This window comes from Lagenorhynchus albirostris, chromosome X, assembly GCF_949774975.1.
Source record: "Lagenorhynchus albirostris chromosome X, mLagAlb1.1, whole genome shotgun sequence".
NCBI classification, from domain to species: domain Eukaryota; kingdom Metazoa; phylum Chordata; class Mammalia; order Artiodactyla; family Delphinidae; genus Lagenorhynchus; species Lagenorhynchus albirostris.
Genome location: NC_083116.1, coordinates 3,291,586 through 3,313,269, shown reverse-complemented (window position 1 = coordinate 3,313,269; position 21,684 = coordinate 3,291,586). Strand labels below are relative to the sequence as shown.

At 45.2% G+C, this 21,684-nt stretch overlaps 1 protein-coding gene across 1 annotated transcript in view; it reads left to right on the top strand.

The window, feature by feature from the left end:
• Positions 1-18,149, top strand: part of PASD1 (PAS domain containing repressor 1) — a 52,902-nt gene extending 34,753 nt beyond the window's left edge. Inside the window, exons 5-11 of the mRNA XM_060138661.1 lie at positions 3,273-3,399; positions 6,033-6,214; positions 13,341-13,523; positions 13,876-14,073; positions 14,424-14,686; positions 15,967-16,228; positions 18,024-18,149. Coding sequence (XP_059994644.1) covers positions 3,273-3,399; positions 6,033-6,214; positions 13,341-13,523; positions 13,876-14,073; positions 14,424-14,686; positions 15,967-16,228; positions 18,024-18,149 — 1,341 coding nt within the window. The remainder of the gene's footprint in view (positions 1-3,272; positions 3,400-6,032; positions 6,215-13,340; positions 13,524-13,875; positions 14,074-14,423; positions 14,687-15,966; positions 16,229-18,023) is intronic.
• The last annotated feature ends 3,535 nt before the right edge of the window (positions 18,150-21,684 follow it).

The following is a 21,684-nucleotide window of genomic DNA, read 5'->3' as shown; positions in this document are numbered from 1 at the left end:
TAAATGAAATCGGGAGCCATTGGAGAGTTATGAGCAGAATGATGTGATATGTTTGGTTTATTAAAAAGAGTCACTATGTTGAGAATAGGCTGTGGGGAGCAGAGGCAAGAGTGGAAACTGGGAGCCTAGTTAGGAGGTTGTCTCAGCAGTCCAAGTGAGAGATGATGATGATGGCTTGCACCAGGGTAGTAACAGTGGAAATTGTGAGAAGTGGTCTCTTTGTAGATATATTTTGAAGATAGAGCCCTTGGATTTGCTGACATCGGATGAAATGTGTGTGAGAGAGAGAGAAGTTAGGGATGACTTTAAGGTGCTTGACCTGAGCAACTGGAAGGATGGTATTGCATTAACTTTGAAAACAGTGGGAAGAATTTGCAGGCTTAGGAGTGTTTGTTGGGAAGTGTAATACAGGGTCTCAGTTTTGAAAATGTTTGAGAAGCCTACTACATAGTTAATTGGAAATGCAGAGCTGGCCTGGAGATAAGGATATGGGAATCATCAACATGGATGGGTCTTAAAGCTAAAAACTTGGATGAAGTGACCAAGGGAGGAAGTAAAGATATAGATAAGGACGAAGGACTAAGCTTGGAGCACCCCCAACGTTAAGAGATCAGAGAGAAGAGAAGGACTCAGCCTTGAGACTTGAGAGGGAGAGACCAGTGAGGTAAGAGGTAAGCCAAGTGAAGAAAGTATTTCCAGGAGGAGGGAATGATGACAGTGCCAAACACTGCTGATAGATTAGGTAGGTTGATGACTCAGAAGTGACCATTAGATTTAGGACCTGGAAGCCATTGCTGACTCGGAGAAAAGATTTGATGGAGTATAGATGGGGGCAGGGAGATAACATCTGATTGAGTAGGTTTAAGAGAAGATAGTGGAATTGGAGATGTTGAGGACTTCCCTTTGAGAAGTTTTGCTCTCAAGGGAATCACATAAACAGAGCAGTAGGTGGAGAAGTGGTGGGATCCAGAGAGAATTTTTAAAATTTATTTTTATCTTGCTTTGGCTTAGTTTTATTTTATGTATTTATTTATTTTGCCACACTGTGTGGCCTGTGGGATCCTAGTTCCCCGACCAGGAATTGATCCCAGGCCCTTGGCAGTGAAAGCATCGGGTCCTAACCACTGGACCCCCAGGGAATTCTCCAGAGAGAATTTTTTTTACCCTATTTTTAAAGAAAATTTATTTTATTGCCGTAAGAGTCATAACATGAGATATACCCTCTTAACAAATTTTAAGTATACATTATTGTTGACTATAGGTACAATGTTGTCCAGTAGACCTCTACTCTCTAGAGCTTATTATTCATCGTGCTTTTGATCATTCCTATGACTTTTAATTTATTTCTGTCCTTTTTTTTTAAAGGAGTGCATTTGTAAAATTCTATTCTATTTTACCTAGGGTTTTCCCCATGGCTATTCAATCTGTCATCTTGACTGGAAGCCCTATGGCACTTTTTTTTTTCCAAAAAGTAAAATGCAAGCATCTCTTAAAAATTAGGCAGAACACTTTTGACATTAAGCTAATCAAGGGGAAAATGTGAAAATTGGGGGACATACTTCTGAAGTGCCACCCCCACAATGTACACTCCCTTCTAGGTCACAAGAGCATCAGGTATTGGAGGCTGCCTTGGAAGCCTGCTCTGTGTCTAGCCTCAAAGGCCATGCTTCTCTTTAAAATCCTTTAGTGTATTGTTCATGGAAACTGTTATGGAGTAAAAGTGAATCCAAAACTCCTCTTGAACTTGTAAAAGCTTATCGATTGCCTTCCTGCCCCCATGTATGCATGTTCATTTCATCTTTCTTTTTAGCTTCTAGCTGCCTCTCTTGAAAGACTATCTTCAGGCCTTCGTCCTAAATTGTATTTTAAACTGGAATCTTTTAGCTTTCAAAATAGTTTCTTTGCGTTGTTTTTTCCCAAGCCATTTTCTATTACTGCACATGATTCCATCAGTTGAGATCATTTAAGCTCACTGCATTTATATTGATGGGCTAAAAATTATGAATGCACAAAAATGGACATCTTAACACCCAAGTATATACATTTCTATTGAAAATCATCCAGGAAGCAAGGAGCTAGTGATTAAATTGACATATGGCTATGATAAAGAGCAGAAGCAAGAAGACACAGAAAGAGAGGTCATATCCTATCTCAATGAATACCACCCCAGCAGAATATCTTTCTAAATAATGAAAAGATTGCCACATCCCCAGAAACATATTGCTTATCTTGAAGAGTACAAAACACAATGTACTTGAACAGTGAAGTTGCACAATTTCCTGAAGTTCAAATGCTGGGATTTGATCTGGATGAAAGTGCTCCAACAAACAGCTTCCTTAAGGAAAAATGAGCATGAGTCTATGTCTTAATCCAGTCCCAAACAAACAAACACACAAACAAACAATTTTTTGGCAGAGATGTACAAGATTTCACTGATAAACCAGTTACTTAAATTTCATATGAGCAGTGAGCCCCAGCCTATTCAGAAAGGATCCAGTTGTTACGGAAATGGAAGTGCATCACTAAATGGGAATATAATGTATATGGTTTAAAGTAAAAAATGGCTTAAAGTGAGGTACTAGGGTTAGGGAGAGTGGTGCTGAATTTGAAGTCACTGGATTATATCACTCACTCTGCTCCTAACTTGCTGTATGACCTTCTCCTCTTTGACACTATCAAATGGGGAAGTTGCACTAGAAGCTCCCCAGGGCCACTTCCATCTCTCTGCTACTATATATTAAAGGTACTTTTGCTACTAATACTTTCAACTTTAATTTGTGTAAAAAACATGAAGTGGTTAAACAGCCCCCCAATCATCCTCTCCTTTCTCTAAGCCTAGCCTGTACATGCAGGACCTCTAGAAAAATGGCCCCATCAGTGGGGGTAGTTCTCCTACAGCCTTCCCACTTCTCTGAACCGGCATGCTACCAGCACCTCTGCAGTGCATATATATATGTATAGCCACGGCCTTTGGTTGGCACACAGTTTTCTTATGCTTGTGCTTTTAGCACATCTATACTGTATTTCTCTTCTGAGTTTTGACGTTGGATAGCATGTGGCACCCATAATCTTTTTTTGTTGTTATCTTCCAGCAATTTTTTTCAAGTACGTGTTTCATGATGGTTTTGTGTTAGGTATTCAATTTATTGAAACAATCTTAGAAATGAAGTGAAACGCATCAAAGTTTGTGTTCTGCCAGTTTCTTGTTGTTTTATATATCTTTGTCACCAAATTGAAATGTCATCTTCTCCATCCCTTTTGGAAATTCCTAGGGTCGAGTTAATGTTGTAATGGTTGACCAGTATGGATCACAAGAATCTGCTCGTGTCATTAAAAGAAAGTCTTTTACATATTATGACTCCAGCACATCCACCTTGGAAACCATACCTGAACCACCAGGTGGGTACATTTGGACATTTGGATGGGGACTCTCAGAAGAAAAATAGTGGCCTACAGAGTAGTTACAGTTTTTCAAATGAAGATAATGTTCTATTTATAATGGTGTGAAATTGCAAGAGTGATTTCTAACTTTCTTCATCTTCTGTAAATTTTTTGAGATGATGATTTGAGAGCAGTGAAAATGAATATCTTATCAATGGTTCAAGTGCTTCGGAATGGTATTATTCTCTCCCACTTAATTTTTTAAAGTTTTTATTGAAATATAATATGTGGAATCTAAAAAAATGATACAAATTAACTTATTTACAAAACAGAAGTAGACTCACAGACATAGAAAACAAACTTATGATTACCAAAGGGGACTGGGGGGAGAGAGAAATTAGGAGTATGGGATTAACTGATAAGACACCACTATATATAAAATAGATAGATAACAAGGACCTACTATATAGCATAGAGAACTATACTCAGTATCTTGCAATAACCTATAATGGAAAAGAATCTGTATATATACATATACATATGTATATATATATTATATACATATAAATTATATATATATATATATAAAAATAACTGAGTCACTTGCTTTACACCTGAAACTAACAAAACATTGTAAATCTCCCGTTTAATTTTAATCTATAGATTGGTGCTAGATCTCAGTCCTAGGAGGAGTAGCATCTTATCTTCTCATACTTGTGCAGCCTCTTCTGCTATGGTATAGTAGTTGCAGTCCAAGGAAACCTCTTGTTTTTTAAAAACTGTACTATAAAAAGAATTCTTAGTAAAGGGCGAAGTGATAGTCTCTCAAAAACAATGATACTTACTACAGGAGTTTCAATATTAAAGACATTTCATAAATATAATTGTATAAAAATACGAAACTTAAAGCAGTGGTGGATACATAATGCAAATCAATCAGTCCTCCAATTAGCTGACCTTATCATACTTGTATTGTGGAATGTCCACATATAGAAGTAATGCTTCTATTTTTGAAATATTCTAGTTAACAGTTCTTCCATTATTGTTGTCAATCTCAAAGCTTTGTTTAAAAAATCCTTTCAAAACAAAACGGGGACGAAGTCCATGAACCCATTATTGTGATTTCAAAAATGTATAAGAGCAATTTACTTTACGCACAGTAAAATCCACTCTTTGGGGTGTGCAGTTCTTGACAAAGGCAAAGAGTCATACATCCATCACCACAGTACCAAACAGAACAGTTATGTCACCCCCCCAAATTCCTTTGTTCCGCCTCTTTGAACTCAAACTCTGTCCCCCATCCTCTGGCAACTATTGATCTGCATTCTATCTCTGCTTTCCTTTTATCAGAATGTCATGTAAATGGAATCATACAATGTCTAGCCTTTTTTGGTCTGGCTTTGTTAAAAAAATAAATTTCAGATTCATACATGTGTGAGTCAATGGTTCATTCCTTTTTTCTTGCTGAGTAGTACTTAATCTTATGAATGCACTACAGTGTTTTCTGTGTGTGTGGTTTTTTTTTTTAACTCATTCATCTGAAGAAGGACATCTGGGTTGTTTCCAAGTTTTTGGTGATTATAAATAAAGCTACTGTAAACATTTGCATAGAGGATTTTTGTGTGCCTATATATTTTTAATTCATTTGGGTAAATTCCTGGGAGTGGGACTACTGGGTCATATGGGAAGTGCATGTGAAGAGAACTGCCAAACTCTTTTCTGAAATGACTCTATAATTTTGCATTATTCAAATAATGTTCTCAACTTTGCTTTTTGTGGCTGCCGAAGGAAAGTCATGTCACAACACCTCCAAGAGCGCCTTCAGGCACTCCCAAGATCCCACATTCTGGGGAACCTAGTTTTATAGAAGTGATTTATGACTAGGTTTGATTTGGTTTTATCAGTTGGAAGGTACCAAATTCCAGAGGCAGAGCCAAAAGAACTTTTATAAAGAAAAGATACTTAACACGAATGGGTTGGGTGCCTGCTTATGCTTGGATGGATGGAGGTAAAGTGAGACATTCCCTTCTTTTACTTAATTTTCAAATACGAACAGATTTTTTAAACAATTTTTTAAAAATTAATTAATTAATTAATTTAATTTTGGCTGTGCTGGGTCTTCGTTGCTGCATGTGGGCTTTCTCTAGTTGTGGCGAGCAGGGGCCGCTCTTTGTTGTGCACGGGCTTCTCATTGCAGTGGCTTCTCTTGTGTGGATGGAGCACAGGCTCTACGTGCACAGACTTCAGTAGTTGCAGCACATGGGCTCATTATTTGTGGCACACAGGCCCAGTAGTTGTGGCTCGCGGGCTCTAGAGCGCTGGCTCAGTAGTTGCGGCACACAGGCTTAGTTGCTCCATGGCATGTGGGATCTTCCTGGACCAGGGCTCGAACCCATGTCCCCTGCATTGGCAGGCGGATTCTTAACCGCTGCGCCACCAGAAAAGTCCCTCAAATGTGAACAGATTTTTAAGTAGTGTTCTGTATTACTCCTGGTACCTGGCACACCTAATCATTAATATGGAATAAAACTGGACTTTCCTGTTTTTATAATTTATAACAGGAAATAAACAGAGAAATTTGTGTAATCTGTTTGATAGTGTTAGTACTTTTGCTTTTTTCATCATGAATTCCACTGTCTTTTCTTCCTCAGCACCATTATCTTTGCCGAGCTTTGAAGTCAAAACTGAGGTGGAACATGTGGAGCAGATGGACCACATGGGTGAGATGGAGCAGGTGGATGAGGAGAAAGAGGTGGACAAGGTGGACCAGGTACCCCAGGAGGACCGGGAGACCATCTCGTTCCCCAGTGTCACTGCTGACGTCGGAAATCAGGTATCTCTGGGAGCCTTGCTCCACATATTCGTCTGTACCACTAACCTGCAAAGCCCCGAATTTCCACTCTTGTGCTCAATTTCACTTTGCAAAAAGCATGCTCTTTGTTTTTTTAAACTGTATCACCGTTTCTGTTGTACTGGATTTTCTGATGCAGCTGAGAATCCAATGGGCTGTAGCCAACAGGGAGATTGGAGGTTCTCTAAGACCAAATCCTGTTCTCCTCTTAATGTGAAATATGCAGAGACACTTTGTGCTTGAGAGAAAGTTCGAGCCAAATAGGAAGCTTAAATACTAAGAAAGGGCACTATTTTTAAGAGCTGTGCTCGTCACCCGTGAGGGGATGCTAACTATCCCATGGGAGGATGACTTTCCTGCCTACCCATACCAGCACTGCCTACCCATACCAACACTTCCCCACCACGAGCTAGGTTTCCACAATGGAATTGTTATTAGGTTAGAAGCATCCCTTTCAGAATGTTAGATATATCCAACCTCCAACTGTCAGCACCAATGTATGGTTCAAGGCCAAATCAAAACAGTTGGATTAACTATTCTGTTGCTCTTCTACCCCCAAATTTGTGTACATAATCACAAATTTGGGTGATCATCTTTTATATTAGGATTATTATAATCAGGATTGGCAGCCAAGATAATGAGTTTATGGTCTGTTATGTGGAATTGTATGCATTAATTACCAAGCCTTAGACGAGGCTCTTCATTCCTAATGCCAAAGGCATCTTTTTCTAATGAGAAGAAATGAGGGCTGGAAAATAGTTGTTTGAGTTTGGCCCCAGTACCGTGACCTTGGCACATCCCTGAGCCTCAGTTTCTCCAACTTGAAATGGTCTGCTTGCCTTGAAGGGATTTTTAGACTGCTATGAAAATTCTTTGAACTATTTAAAAGAAAATTTCTGTAGAAATACATTTGTCTTTATGTCTCTATGATGCTAAAAAGTTGTGGTTCCCCTTTCACTGTTGATAGGTTTCTCTTCTCCTTCGAATTAATTTATATTTAAACTTTAAATATAACTTTACTTTAAAATAGTCAAAATAACCAGCAATGCGTGTGTGTAGCCTGGCTCTGCACGTGATAGTGTAATAGGCTTGTTTCTGGGTGCCATGGGTTGACAGACTGGAGTGTACCCAGAAGATTGAGAGCAGGGTGGAGAGGGGCTGGAAAATGTCACATTGTCTTTAGTGGAAAGCACTGGAGAAGGGAGACTGGGACGGACAGGACAGCTTCATCCAAATAGCTGCAGGGCCGTCCTGCTCCTTAAGTGGAAGATATGTCTCCAATGGATCAAACTATGGCAAAGAGCGAGCAGCTCAGGGTGGGCAACTTTCTTGCTCCCTTCAAGGAAGTCCTTCTAGATGGGTTAGGTTCCCCCCCCAGGTGGTGAACCGCCTCCCCTTCAATGGAAAGGTTTGAGCCAAGGCTTGGTAGCTCGTCTGCCAGGGACAGCAGAGAAAAGATTCCTACCTGGAGAAGTGAGGGTAGATGTGATGACCTGTAACGTTTGTCTCTTCCAGTCCTGAGTTAAGAGATTTTCTTTTGTCTAATGAATGCCTGCTTTCTTAGAGGAAGATATACACTATATTGTGAAAGAAGGACAATTGGGCAATTTTCAATGGATTAAAAATAACATATAATTTTTTACTCCAAATGAGAAAAAAACAACTTGAATGTTTTTTTTCTCTCTCTCTTTAATAACTCAGCTATATGTTTCCACTAACCATAAATAGGTTGAAGGACCACAGTATATCTTCTTTTTGTCTTTAGTGATTGCCATGTGTGTGTACCTTTTTCTCATCATTAATATGGGGATTGTGGATTGGCACTGTGACTCTCTCGTCTTGTTATACACACAGTGTCTAGCACAGATCAAGGCAAGCAACAGTTGTTTCTAGGTCCTACTTACAGCTCTGACAGCTCTTTTCCAAGAATCTCACCTCTTTGCTGTCTCCCTCAGCCAGTCAGTTGAGAAGTCCTATCCGCTTCCTTAATTTCTCTAAAATGTGTCCCTGCATTTGGACTTTTAAATTTTCTTTTTTTTTTTACTTCCAGTTTTATTGAGATGCAGTTGGCATTCAGCACTGTAAAAGTTTGTGTGCATCATGAGTTGACTTACATACATCATGAAATAATTACCACAATAAGTGTAGTGAACATCCATCATCTCACATAGATACACAATTAAGGAAATAGAAAAAAACTTTTTCCTTGTAATAAGAGGCCTTAGGATTTACTCTCCTAACAGTTTTCATATATAACAGACAGCAGTGTTCATTATATTCGTCATGTTGTACATTCCATCTTAGAACTTATTTATCTTTGACTTGGAGTTTGTATCTTTTGACTGCCTTCATCCAGTTTCCCCACCCACCCCCTTACCCACCTGTGATAACCACAGATCTGTTTTCTTTTTCTACGAGTTTGTTTCTTTGTTTGTTTTTGAAGTGTAATAGACCTACAACACTATGTTAGTTCCTGGTACACAACAGTGATTTGATATTTCTATACATTTCAAAATGATCACCACGATAAGTCTAGTTACCATCTGTCACCATAGAAATATATAATTATTGACTGTGTTCCCCACACTGTACTTTTCATACCCGTGACTCATGTATTTTGCAGGTGGAAGTTTGTACTTCTTAGTCTCCTCACCTTCTCCTCTAATCCCCCACTCCCCTCCCCTCTGGCAACCAACTGTTTGTTTTCTGTATCTATGACTCTGTTTCAGTTTTGTCTTTATTTGTTCATTTGTTTTGTTTTTTAGATTCCACGTTTAGTGAAATCAATGTATTGGTGTCTCTCTGTCCTGACTTATTTAACTTAGCTTTATACACTGTAGGCCCATCCATGTTGCTGCAAATGGCAAAATTTCATTCTTTTTTAAGGCTGAGTAATATTCCAGTTGTATATATGCTGCATCTTTATTCATTTATCTATCAACGGGCACTTAGGTTGCTTCCATATCTTGGCTATTGGAAATAATGCTGCAATGAACATAGAGGTACCTATATCTTTTCTAATTACTGTGTTTCTTTCTTTCGGATAAGTACCCAGGAATGGAATTTCTGGATCTTATGGTAGTTTCATTTTTAATTTTTTGAGGAATCTCCATACTGTTTTCCGTAGTGGCTGCACCAGTATACATTCCCACCAACAGTGCAGGAGGGTTCCCTTCTCTCCACACCCTCACCAACACTTTGACTATTTGTTGTCTTTTTGATGATAGCCATTCTCACAGGTGTGAGGTGGTAGCTCATTGTGGTTTTGATTTGCATTTCCCTGAAAATTAGTGATGCTGAGCATATTTTCATGTGCCTGTTGGCGATCTGTATGTTTTCTTTGGAAAAATATCTATTCATATCCTCTGCCCATTTGGGGGTTGTTTGTTTGCTGTTTTTTTTTTAACATCTTTATTGGAGTATAATTGCTGTGTAATGGTGTGTCAGTTTCTGCTGTATAACAAAGTGAATCAGCTATACATATACATATATCCCCATATCTCCTCCCTCTTATGTCTCCCTCCCACCATCCCTATCGCACCCCTCTAGGTGGTCACAGAGCACCAAGCCAATCTCCCTGTGCTATGCGGCTGCTTCCCACTAGCTATCTGTTTAACATTTGGTAGTGTATATATGTACATGCCACTCTCTCACTTTGTCCCAGATTACCCTTCCCCCTCCCCGTGTCCTCAATTCCATTCTCTACATCTGTGTCTTTATTCCTGTCCTGCCCCTAGGTTCTTCAGAACCATTTTTTTTTAAGATTCCATATATATGTGTTAGCATACGGTATTTGTCTTTCTCTTTCTGACTTACTTCACTCTGTATGACAGACTCTAGGTCCATCCACCTCACTACAAATAACTCAATTTCGTTTCTCTTTATGGCTAAGTAATATTCCATTGTATATACGTGCCACATCTTCTTTATCCATTCATCTGTTGATGGACACTTAGGTTGCTTCCATGTCCTGGCTCTTGTAAATAGAGCTGCAATGAACATTGTGGTACATGTCTCTTTTTGAATTATGGTTTTCTCAGGGATTATGCCCAGTAGTGGGATTGCTGGGTCATATGCTAGTTCTATTTTCAGTTTTTTAAGGAACTTCCATAGGGACTGTATCAATTTACATTCTCACCAACAGTGCAGGAGGGTTCCCTTTTCTCCACACCTTCTCCAGCATTTATTGTTTGTAGATTTTTTGATGTTGAATTGTATCAGTTCTTTGTATATATTGGATATTAACCCCTTACCAGATATATCTTTTGCAAATATTTTTCTCCCGTTTGGTTGGTGGCCTTTTCATTTTGTTGATAGTTTCCTTTGCATTGCAAAGGCTTTTTAGTTGGATGTAGTCCCATTGGTTTACTTTTCCTTTTGTTTCCCTTGCCTGGGGAGACATATCCAAAAAAAAAATTACTAAAGACTGATGTCAAAGAGCATACTGCCTATGTTTTCTTCTAGAAGTTTTATGGTTTCAGGCCTTACATTTAACTCTTTAATCCATTTTGAATTTATTTTTATACAAGTTGTGATATTCTTTGGCATGTTGCTGTACAGTTTTCCCAACACCATTTATTGAAGAGAATGTTTTCTCTCTGTTGTATATTCTTGCCAACTTTGTTGTAGATTAATTGCCCATATGAGTGTGGGTCCATTTCAGAGCTCTGTATTCTGTTCCATTGATCTATATGTCTGTTTTTGTGCCAGTACTATTCTGTTTTGATTACAGTAGCTTTGTAGTGTAGTCTGAAGTCAGGGAGCATGATACCTCCAGCTTTGGTCTTATTTCTCAAGATTATCTTGGCTCTTCAGCATCTTTCGTGTTTTCATACAAATTTTAGAATTATTCTAGTTCTGTGAAAATGCCATTGGTATTTTGATAGAGATTACATTGAATCTGTACATTGCCTTGGGTAATATGGTCATTTTAACAACATTAATTCTTCCTATCCATGAGTACAGTATAGCTTTCCATCTATTCATGGCATCTTCAGTTTTTTTCACCAGTATCCTATAGTTTTCAGCATATAGGTCTTTAACCTCCTTAGGTTTATTCCTAGGTATTTTATTCTTTTTGATGCAGTTGTAAATGGGATTATTTCATTAATTTCTCTTTCTGATAGTTTGTTGTTAATGTATACAAATGCAACAGATTTCTGTATATTAATTTTGTACCCTCAACGTTACCGAATTCATTTATAAGTTCTGGTAGTTTTTTGGTGGTGTCTTTAGACTAGGTCCTGACAGGGAAATCTATGGGGCTACGGTGGTCCTGGAGCTGGTGTCTGCCTGCCAGTGGGCAGGGCTGGGGCCCAGGGGGTCTTGAGGCCAGTGCCAGCTCCTGGTGGACAGGTCCATGTTCTGAGCCCTCTGGTGGATGGGGTCAGGTCTTGGGGTAGCGGGGAGCTCAGGTGGTCCTAAGGCAGCAAGCCTGCTGGTGGTTGGGGTCTGAGTCCCTATCCGGCTATTGGTTTGGCCTGAGGCGTCCCAGAAGTGGCACCTATAGACTGTTGGGCCAGGGCTGGGCTGGGTCCTGGGGCTAATAAGCTAGAGGGAGGCCTCCAAAATGGCTCTTGCCAGCACCAGTGTCCTTGTGCCAGACCCCCATGGCTGCCACCAGTTTCTGTGTCCCAAGAGTGACCTACATTTGCCTGCTGCCTCTCTGGGAGATTCTCCAAGATCAGCAGGTGGGTCTGACCCAGGCTCCTATCCAATTACTGCTTCTGCCCTGGGTATCAGAGTGTGTGAGAGTTTGTGTGCATCCTTTAAGAGTGGAATCCCTATTTCCTATGCCCCCTGGCTCTCCTGAAAGTAAGCCCCACTGTCCTTCAAAGCCAAATCTTCTGGGAGCTCATCTTCCCAGGGCAGGACCCCCAGCCTGGGGAGTCTGATGTGGGGCTCAGACCTCTCACTCCTTGGGGAGAACCTCTGCAATTGTAATTATCCTCCTGTCTGTGGGTCACCCACCCTTGGGGTATGGGTCTTGACTATCCTGTGACTCCATCCCTGCCACCCATCTCTTTATGGTTACTTCTTTATATATGTAGCTGTAGAAGATCTTTTCTGCTGGTCTTCAAGTCTTCTGATCAACAGTTGAGCTCAGTGTCTTCCTACTCTGCCATCTTGGACACTCCCCTGACCCTTCCTTTCTGTTTCCTGTTTCTGATCTGTTTTAGGCCCCTGTTATCTCTACCTTGAATTACCTCTACAGCCGCCTAACTAGCTTCTCTCTGACTCTAAACTTACTTCCTCCTGTCAGTTCATCTTCCACACAGCTGCCAGAAGGCATGTTGTACAACACTGATGTGAGCATGTTACTTCCCCAATCAGATTTGTGTTTTAGAACACTCCTCCTGGCAGCAGTGCAAGGTGGCTGATGAATAAAATTCAAGTTCCCCGGCCACCTAAATGTGTATGGTTTGCACAGTGCTCTTTTCCTGGCTTCCCTTCCACGTGTGATTTGCCTCATCCCTCCTTTCCAGCCAATCCGAAGCATTAGTTTGTCCCCCAACACATTCTCTAATTTTATCAAGCTTTACATTTGTTTATTTCCAGATCTGAGGCTGGTACTCAAGTTAAAATTAGATTTCTAGGGCCAAGCAGAAAGTATTCCACCAAGTACTATGGTTGTGTATGGACAGTACCTACTTGATCGGGGACTGTGAAAATCGGATCTGTGAATTCTGTACAGTGCTTAGACGAGTGCCTGGAATAAAGGAAGTGCCAGTTGAGCATCCTCCTCCTTCCTGCATTGCTAGCAGAGGCATCGATAAGTGTTTCCCCGTGTCTCATTTGTGATCTGACCTGCTTCACTCTGACTCTTTCACTAAGGACTTTGGGAAGGTTACTTCATGTCTCTGGGCCAATTCCACAGCTTTATGTTTAGGGGGAAAATTAGACTAAATGATCCCCGTAATCCACTTCTGATACAGAATTTCTGGATTCCCTAACCATTTCTTTAAACTTTCTAGTAGTGAATGAAATCAGGGTTGGAGTGTCACTTTTCTCATTCTCAGTCTTTCAAAACTTGGAAATAAAACAATATGGTAGAATTTGGAGAACCCAATGGCCCTGTGTATGAACCATAAGTGATTCCTTCACACAGTCACTACACCCACCGCTGTCCGTCATATGGTACGTCAACAGACGGGAGGAGGAGCTGATGAAGAGGTTCCGGGAGCAGCTGGAGGAGAGGACGCAGATGCTGCGGGGTGAGATCTGGAACCAGAACCATGCGCTGGAAATGTTGAAGGAGCAGCTCCAGTCAATGCAGGATTCCAAGTTGCAGGTCAGAGGCCAGTTCTATGTAAGTGGCGGAAGGGAGAGGAGAAAGGGACCTTGACAGTCTTCAAGGAGTTAGTCAATAGGGCCTGCTAATAGCAACAGCTGCTGCCTCCAGGGCAGCATGGGACATCTGGAATGATCTTCAGCAGGGACTTACGGCTTTGCTCCTTTTCTCTTGGCTGCAAGAGCTGGGATGGGCCCAGCCAGGCCCTGGCAGTGGCAGATGTGGCTCATGTACAGCCAAGGCTTCCTGTGGGCTGGCCTGTAGGCAGTCTTGCTCCATGACCAGCATGTCTTGTGCCCTAAGGAAAGCTGTGGCCTCTGAATAAGACCTTTGTGGTACTGTGTCCTTACAGATTCAGCCATCTACCTCACGCCACATTCGCAGTCCTGAGCCCCAGCCTTTGGAGCCAGTGCCCAAGAAACAATGCATTGGGCCGATGCATAGGTCCCTCCCAGACTGCAAGGGGGCCAGGCATTTCTGTGGTTCCTGTTCATCCTACTCCTTCCGATTCCCTGAGGAGCTTCAGCAGCCCTGTGACGCCTCTTCCCAGGTATGGAAAGCCTGTTTCATCTGTGTAGCTGAAAGGGGATTTCATTTTCATGAAAATGTGGGCTCAGCTGTTTCTCCTTGAGGGGCCAGTGGCTACCCAGTTGGCTGCAATTCGTTTGCCTGAGATAAAAATATATCCTGGCCAGCCAGACCTGGACACACACGCACATGTGCGTGTACATATGTGCTGCACCGCAGATTCTCACAGCCGGGAGCACGACTGCAGCTCGTGCCCAAACAAGCAGACAGTCACCCGAGAGGCGGCATTGCTGTTGTCTTCCACCCTTGGGAGAATGGAGTGTTTGTGTTCCATTTCTGAGAGGCTCTGTTATCTCTTTTCTTTTGACACAGCAGCCCGCTCAGGAGCTGGTGCAATACCTCCCACAGCAGGCGGGGCTGCAGGAGCAGTCACAGCAGCATAATGTTACTGTGGAAAACCGTGTGCTGCAAATACTCGTGCCAAGCCAACCTAACGTCTCCTTGCCCCTCGATAACACCCATATGTTTACGTCGACGCAGCACATCACGGTTCCTGTCCAATTAGAAGCTGAGCAACAGCCCTCCAGCAGCTATCATGGTGAAAACCCTGGGGGCCAGGAAGGCAGGAGTCATAGGTAAGAAGTGCATGGAATGGTAATAAGGGCTGAGGTCACTGCTCTCCCCTCGTGGCTGGACACCATACCTGAAACCATGGGCGACTTGCCCACGGGCACCCAAAGTCCCCTCATCCCAAGCAGTGTGCTCCCCCTCATCCTGCTCTGCGGCCACTGAGCCCCGCCTCCACAGGCGTGGCGCATAGCCGAGCACGCCTTGATGGAACAGAGGCATCTCCATGAAAATAAAAGGACTAGATCAGGACGTCTCCAAGCTAGGGAATGAGCATGCCACTCTTGAAATCACTTGACTTCACGCACCCAAGCCCAGCCTCACAGCACAGGGTGTCTATAGTAAAGTCTTGAGTGTCCCCAGGTGAATGACTCCTGGCTCCTAGCTTCCTTCTTCCACTTCCCTGGGATCCGGTGGTCACAGTAGACCAGGTGAAGGGGTCTCCAGGGCACTGACGATCTCTATGGGGGAAGCAAGTGTGAAAGAGTTGCTAGATTGCCATTGGATGCCTAAAGAGCCAAGAACACAGAAGGACCAAGTCCTGGGAGGCAGTCTGAGCACACGAACACATTTTCTGCTCAGGGATAAAATTTTTGGCTCCAAATGCCAGAGAAAGAAGGTTCTGCTCAACAGTGAAGGGTTGTGTAGCACATTCTTGGCACCCAATAACTATTTTTGAATGAATGCCAGTTCTCTGAGCAGGTCTCCCAGAGCCCTCTGGATTTTCTTCTGCGTTCCTTTAGGATCAGTGTCCCTGACACGTGGGGTGGGTTAGTGCCATGTTTCCCACTGGCCTGATCATCCGAATCAACCTGAAGAGGTTGTTAACAGTACAGATTCAGAGTTTTGGATGATGCTCAAAAATCTCTGTTTATCACACGACCTCCAGGTTTAGGGTGATAGAGGGAGCCCCAGACTTAGAGAAGGAAAACAGACCTTGCAAGCTCCTCTCGGCCATGAGCTCCTTCAGTGACGAAGGGCACGTTCCTGAATTCGGAGTAGGTGAAGCGACACAAGGCCACAGAAGTTACCATCGTGGAAGAACCAGGACTGTCCAAGTAATAGAAATAAAACCACTTGATATAAATGACTGATTTTTCTTAATATTTACATTCGCTTTACTTTGGCAAACTGAGACTTATTCGGGCCAAAGTGAGAGTCCAAGCAAATGAATCCTGATTTAGCCACTCGAAGCATGTTCCTTGAGCACCTAGTGATGAGCAAGACAGTGTCTCCTGGGCCATCGTTCCTAGACCCGTGTCACTGTAACATGTTTCTTCTCTTACAGTTTTCTTCTTGAGGACCAGCAGGGGCCCTGCCTGAGTCCATTGCTCCTGGCACATAACCCAAGCTCTGAGATGATTTCTTCTACCGTCATCCCTCAGTGTCAGATAAGTTCTGACTCAAACTTAGTCATGCTGCAGATCCCAGAGGATTCCAACCAACTTTGTCAACAGCCAGAAGACCCACAGCATCACCTTTACTTCCAAGTTGAAACTTGGCCTTCCAGTGAGCAGGCCTCCCTGCAGGACCAAGTTACTTGGGTTCAGGTATACACCCCCTTCTCCTCTGCCCCCCGGCCCAGGTCAGGAAGTTCTGCACCGAGGCTGGACCCTTCCCCATGTGTTCCGTGTGTGAAATCCACACTTCAAAGCTCAAAGAAATCTGAGGGTGGGTACCCACATGGGGTAGCAGTCACGGCTGAGCAAAAAGATTCTCTAGGCTTCCATGAAAAAGTGAGCTGTCCTCGGCGATATTAAAGGCAATCTGATTTGGAAACCTCTCACAAATATGTTTCCTGGGCAAAATGAGTCCTGCCATATGCTGAGCTCAATGCCCCAGCCCAGACCCCTTTCTGAACTTCCGGATCTTTAGTTGTGCTACAAAATCCAAGGCCTGGTGTGGCATGTTTCCTGGTACTGATAATAAACCAGGAGTCCTTCCACTGAATGAATGTGCAAGGTATCCATCCATGGGGTGCCCCGTATTTGGCAGGGCAGACCCCACCTTGGGGACCATCTGTCTTGGCTGTGTTGCTAGGGCAGTGGCGGGAGCTGGTCCAGATGGCAGTCACATAGCAGGTTTTACTTCCCGGGGACACTCCCAGCAGGCCCCTTGGGGACCACAGACTCTCCATCTGACTAACAGCATTTACAAAGGGTGTTTGTCGGGATTCTGGCTTTAGAGATCTTAATAGAACTTAACCTCTTAAAAAAAACTAACAACAAGGAAAAAAAACAGTAAACTAAGGCAGAATGAAGGGGATTGGATATTTTAAATGGCTATGATTAACTTCACATAGACCTCTTGACCAGCTGGGCCACCAGCCCTCCAGAAAGTTGGTCCATTAGAGGGACTGCCCACACGAAGACATCAGATGGTCAGTGGGTCCTGTGGTTCAGTTAGCAAGCCAGGCTCTGGTGAGAGCCTTCCTCATGCCTGCTCTCAAGGCACTTACCCTCTGGACGGGCCCTGAGAGGCAGAGCAGGCTGAGCAGATGTCCCAGGGAAGTGGGGAAGGGAGGACCCCGCAAGGTTGCACAGATGGGAGAATGCAGTGGACCAGCCAAAGGTAGGACTGTGTTGGAGGCCCCCTGTCCACGAGACTTCAGGGGCTCCCCACACCCTGCTCGGGTTCGTCTTCTCCAAGCTCTGGACCCTCCCTCTCCCCGGGTCCCCAGACACCTTTGGCTTTCTGCCCCTAGCGCAGCCCTGCTCTTTCTGTCTCCTCTACCTTCTCCTCCACCCTCTTGAATTCCACTTGTTGAAATCTTATATCACCTTCAAAACCCAGCCCAAGGGGTCCCTCTTTCTCCAGCAGAAAAGATTCGCACAGCCCACTCCTTGGAACACCATCTGTGTGTCTGTCCCGCCTGCCCTGTCCACAGCCCAGAGTGGGTTGTTACCTCTCCCTGTCTCATTGCTCAAGTGAGCCTGGTAGCTGCCAGTCAGGCTCAGTGTGGAAGTCACCTAGCCTGAGCAGAATGGTGAGGGCCAAAGGTAGGGGCAGGGAGAGACCTTCTAAGGCCTCGGCTGGCCATGGCTGGTAGGGAACTGGACCGGGAGGGCCAGACATGGGGCCCAGTAGCCTTAGGCATTCAGACAAGTTTGGGAGAGCCCAGGACTGCTTCTGCTGGTCTTTAAGGCAAGATGCCATTGGGAGAGAGAAACAGGGGTGATCCCATTTCCTTAGCTCCAACTTCTGCCGGCACCTTGCAGGCTTGTGTTCCAAAGACCTGCTTCTCACTGGCTTGCTGACTCGGACTAAAGGGATTCTCCCACCGCTGCAAAATGGGCCCAGGCACTCTAGCAAAGGACTCCACTTTGTCCCCCTTTTTCCCGGCAGGTACCAACCCCTGAGACAGAAGTCCAGGGCTCTTCAGGTCTACAGATTATCCAAGACGACACGGAACACGGGCCAGGCCAAATCTGCTACTTCATGTCTGCAGCGCCGTCCAACTCGTACGAGTAGCAGCGCCACATGTACTTTCCTCTCTAGCCTCGAGAGAAGAGGGGGAGACAAGATGCTGAGGCCTGCATGACAAGGGGACCTCCAAGGCGCACAGAGTCCCCTGGAGTAAGGGGTAGGGGGTGGGGTGGATCCTTTATTTTCTTTTCTGACAAGTTCTTTTTGTAATTGTTACTTGAGCACAACCTGTTCTTTGAAATCATGCTACAGAGGCAGCCTGTGATCCCTGGCGTGTGCTGCCCAGCCTCGCAGACACCGATTCTACCATGGGCAGGCAGGCTGCGGAGTCTGCTCAGGGTAGAAGAGCCTTTTGATGACAAGAAGTATTTTCCAGCATGGTTTGCAATCTAGTTGGAGCTGTTCCGTATCAGGCTGTGAAAATTCCGAGGCCGTGGCCTTGACGATCAAGGTCGGCACTTCCTCCACAGTCAAGCTGGGGAAATGCATGGAGAACAGCAATCCAACTGTGGAAAAAGCTGAAACCAGGTCAAAAGTTTTATGCTAAAGTACTCACGGCTTTGCTGCTTAATAAAAATTGTGTTTTACTACAACTCTCTGTGAACTTATAACTGACTTTTGGAACCTAGAAATGGTACCTGCCTTCCTGAGTGGCTGTGTGCCCAAGTCTTCTGGGTAGCTGAGGCCCAACACAGTTGGCCTGGGGCTACCCACTCTGTGTTGACTGTGCCAATGCCTAATACAGCCCGTGAGAGGTGAGCCTGGTTGCTCAAGGGCACAGTGCCCATTTGCTTTGCGTGCAGGTTCCTTCTCTTCTTTCTGGCAGGAGTACTTCCTGGAGGAAGAGTGATTTGCTCTCCGTCAAGCACCAAGGAGAGCATCTTCCCAGCTGTCTGCACAGAGGCGGGGAAGCAGGGGTGGGGGGTGCTTGGATGACCTAGCCTGAAGTCATCATGTGCCTTGAATGTCAAGTCTTAAAGTAATGAACCATTGCAGGAAGAAGGCAAAGGAAGCCCCAGTCCCCAGTGGCAAGTTACAATAAAGGGGACAGTGAGGCCACATACCCACAGGAGAAGCTTGACACCCCCCAGGTAGCCTGATCTCTACCAGGGTGCTGTGGGCTGAATGGGTCCCCCTCAATTCACATGTTAAAGCTCTACCGCCAATAGGACGGTATTTGGAGGTGGGGCCTTTGGGAGGTGATTAGCTTTAGATGAGGTCGTGGGGGTGGTGCCCTTATAGTGGAATTAGTGCTCTTAGAAGAAGAGACACAGAGAGCTTGCTCCCTCTCTCACCTTGTATGCACAAAGAGGCAGTCACATCAGCTCACAGCAAGATGGTGGCTACCTACGAGCCAATAGAAGAGGTCTCAGAATAAAACCTACCTTGCTATCACCTTGATCTTGGTCACCTTGACAGCCTCTAGAACTGTGAGAAATAAAAATCTGCTGCTGAAGCCACCCCCACCCCCCGGCTGTAGTATTTTGTTATGGCAGCCTAAGCTTCGCAGCCATTGGGAAGAAGCAGCTGCAGGCCCAGTCACTTGTCAGAGTGCCTCCTTGGTACGTTCAGGTACATCTCCCATTGTGTCAGCACGTGCAGAGCATTTCCAAGAACCAGTTCTCTTGGGCTGCCCCACAGAGATGGAAGCAAAGGTTAGGGTCATTCTTGGTACCCTCTTTGACTTTGGATGGGTAGAGGTGGAAGTGGCTGGTGTTCTGGGATGTTGGCAGGGACTCTGTCGCCTCCTTGTCTCGGGAGGCCATGGGACCACCATACCCCCTCCTGCCCGACACTACAGGAAGGACCACATATGTACATGGCCCCGCCACGCTTGTTAAAGAGAGTGATGAGAGATCACAAGGCAGCAAGAGGCACTGCTTTGCTGGCATGCAGAGTGGCCCAGGCTCGGGGTCAAGAACTACCTCTAGACCGTGGGGTGGCGGGGCGGGGCATTCGGGCAGGCAGGCTCCTTCCAGCTACTCAGCTGGTAGCATTCCAACCTTGGGGACAGCTCGGGGGCAGCTCACAGGCTGACTCTGCAGCGTCAGTAGTCTCCCTAGCCAGATCTGGTGTTTCTAACAGAAGGATTTGGTCCTGCTCTGTTTTTTCCCTTTACATGGAAAGGAGAGGCGGTCAGGCAGGCCCTAGAGTAGTGCAGTCCCGAGACACACAGCTGATGCCACTTTCTATCGTGGACAAGTCGCTGAAGCTCTCTGGCCTTTGTTTCTCCATCAGAAAAAAAGGAGAGAGGTGGAGACAGTGCCTTTCCTACGTAGCTCCCGGAGGAGATGATGATCAATGGCTTTGTAGAGCCTTCAGGAGAGGCACTATAAAAGCTGACTAGGCGGGATGCATTCAGTTGGGGTTATTGTTTGAATTCCAGGCTTCACCACCCTCTGGATTTCAGACAAGGCTCTGCCTCAATCACCAGCTTAACTCCCGGCTCAGCCCCCAAGCCAGGTTGCCAGGGGGTCAGAGGGGCCAGCTGCCCAGTTCTGCGGTTTTCCAAGGATCCCCACAGGAGTAACTACGAGGCTGCCCCATCTCAGAATGGGGAAAGTTGAGGGCACAGGGGCTAAAAGCCCAGAACCAGTGCTCATGTGCTGGCAAGTCCCATCGTGAGTTTGGATACGACTGAAGTCAAAGCGTGGTGAGTGTGTTCTCTCAGTCAGTTCCGGGCCCAGCCCCTGCTCCGAGGCATTCTTGGTACTCCTGGCCGAGACCTTAGACTTGGCTGCCTGGGCAGACCAGTGCCTTTAACTGGGATCAGTCTGTACTTTCTTTTCGCTTATCTTCCCAGGCACAGCCCTAGAGTGTCTCCTGATGACTGTAGCCCGGAAGAAAGTTGTCAGCCCTCAGGCTCTGGGAGAAGCAGGGCTGACCAGGCCAAGAGATGCCAGTGTCCTCAAGAGGGTCAGGGGTGGCTTTAGCAACAAAGAAATGAGAAACTGGTGACACTTGCACGCACTCCAGATCATGAACTGAGTGAGGGGTGGGTTCTGTCCCAGCCTTGCCCAGGGCAGGAGAGAAGTCTGGGCATGACTTGTGTCAAGAAGACTGGTCATGGGACAAGCTTCCAAGGCCACAGTTCCATCCGGAATAGCTGTGGCTGTCCCCATGGTCTGTGCTAAACTGCTCCAGGAGGTTCTGGGGACTCTGCAGCCCAAACCACAAGTGGACGCTACACCCGGAGCTACTCAGGACAAACGTTTTCTGTCCATCACGCTCCCTCCTGGTCCCACGGGCCACACGCACACGGTGCACAGCTCACACAGCCACCTCGCCTTTACTCTCAGACTCTGCAGATGAATGAGACCAGACCCTTCCAGCAGCCCTAGAGCAAGCAGATCCCCAGGAAGGGGACGCCCACTCCTAGCACCCCAGCCTCGGCCACCCGGGTCCCCTTCCTCGGTGGCCTCAGAGAGGCAGCAGTGTTCAGCCGCAGGCCCTGAGCACCGTGACCCACATAGCACTCGATGGTTGGGCACGTGGCCTGGGACACGAGGGCTGCTATCCCCAGAGTTTCCTGGCCTTGCTGCATGCGTCTGCTGGACAGCCTTGCCCTCACCCCAGCTGC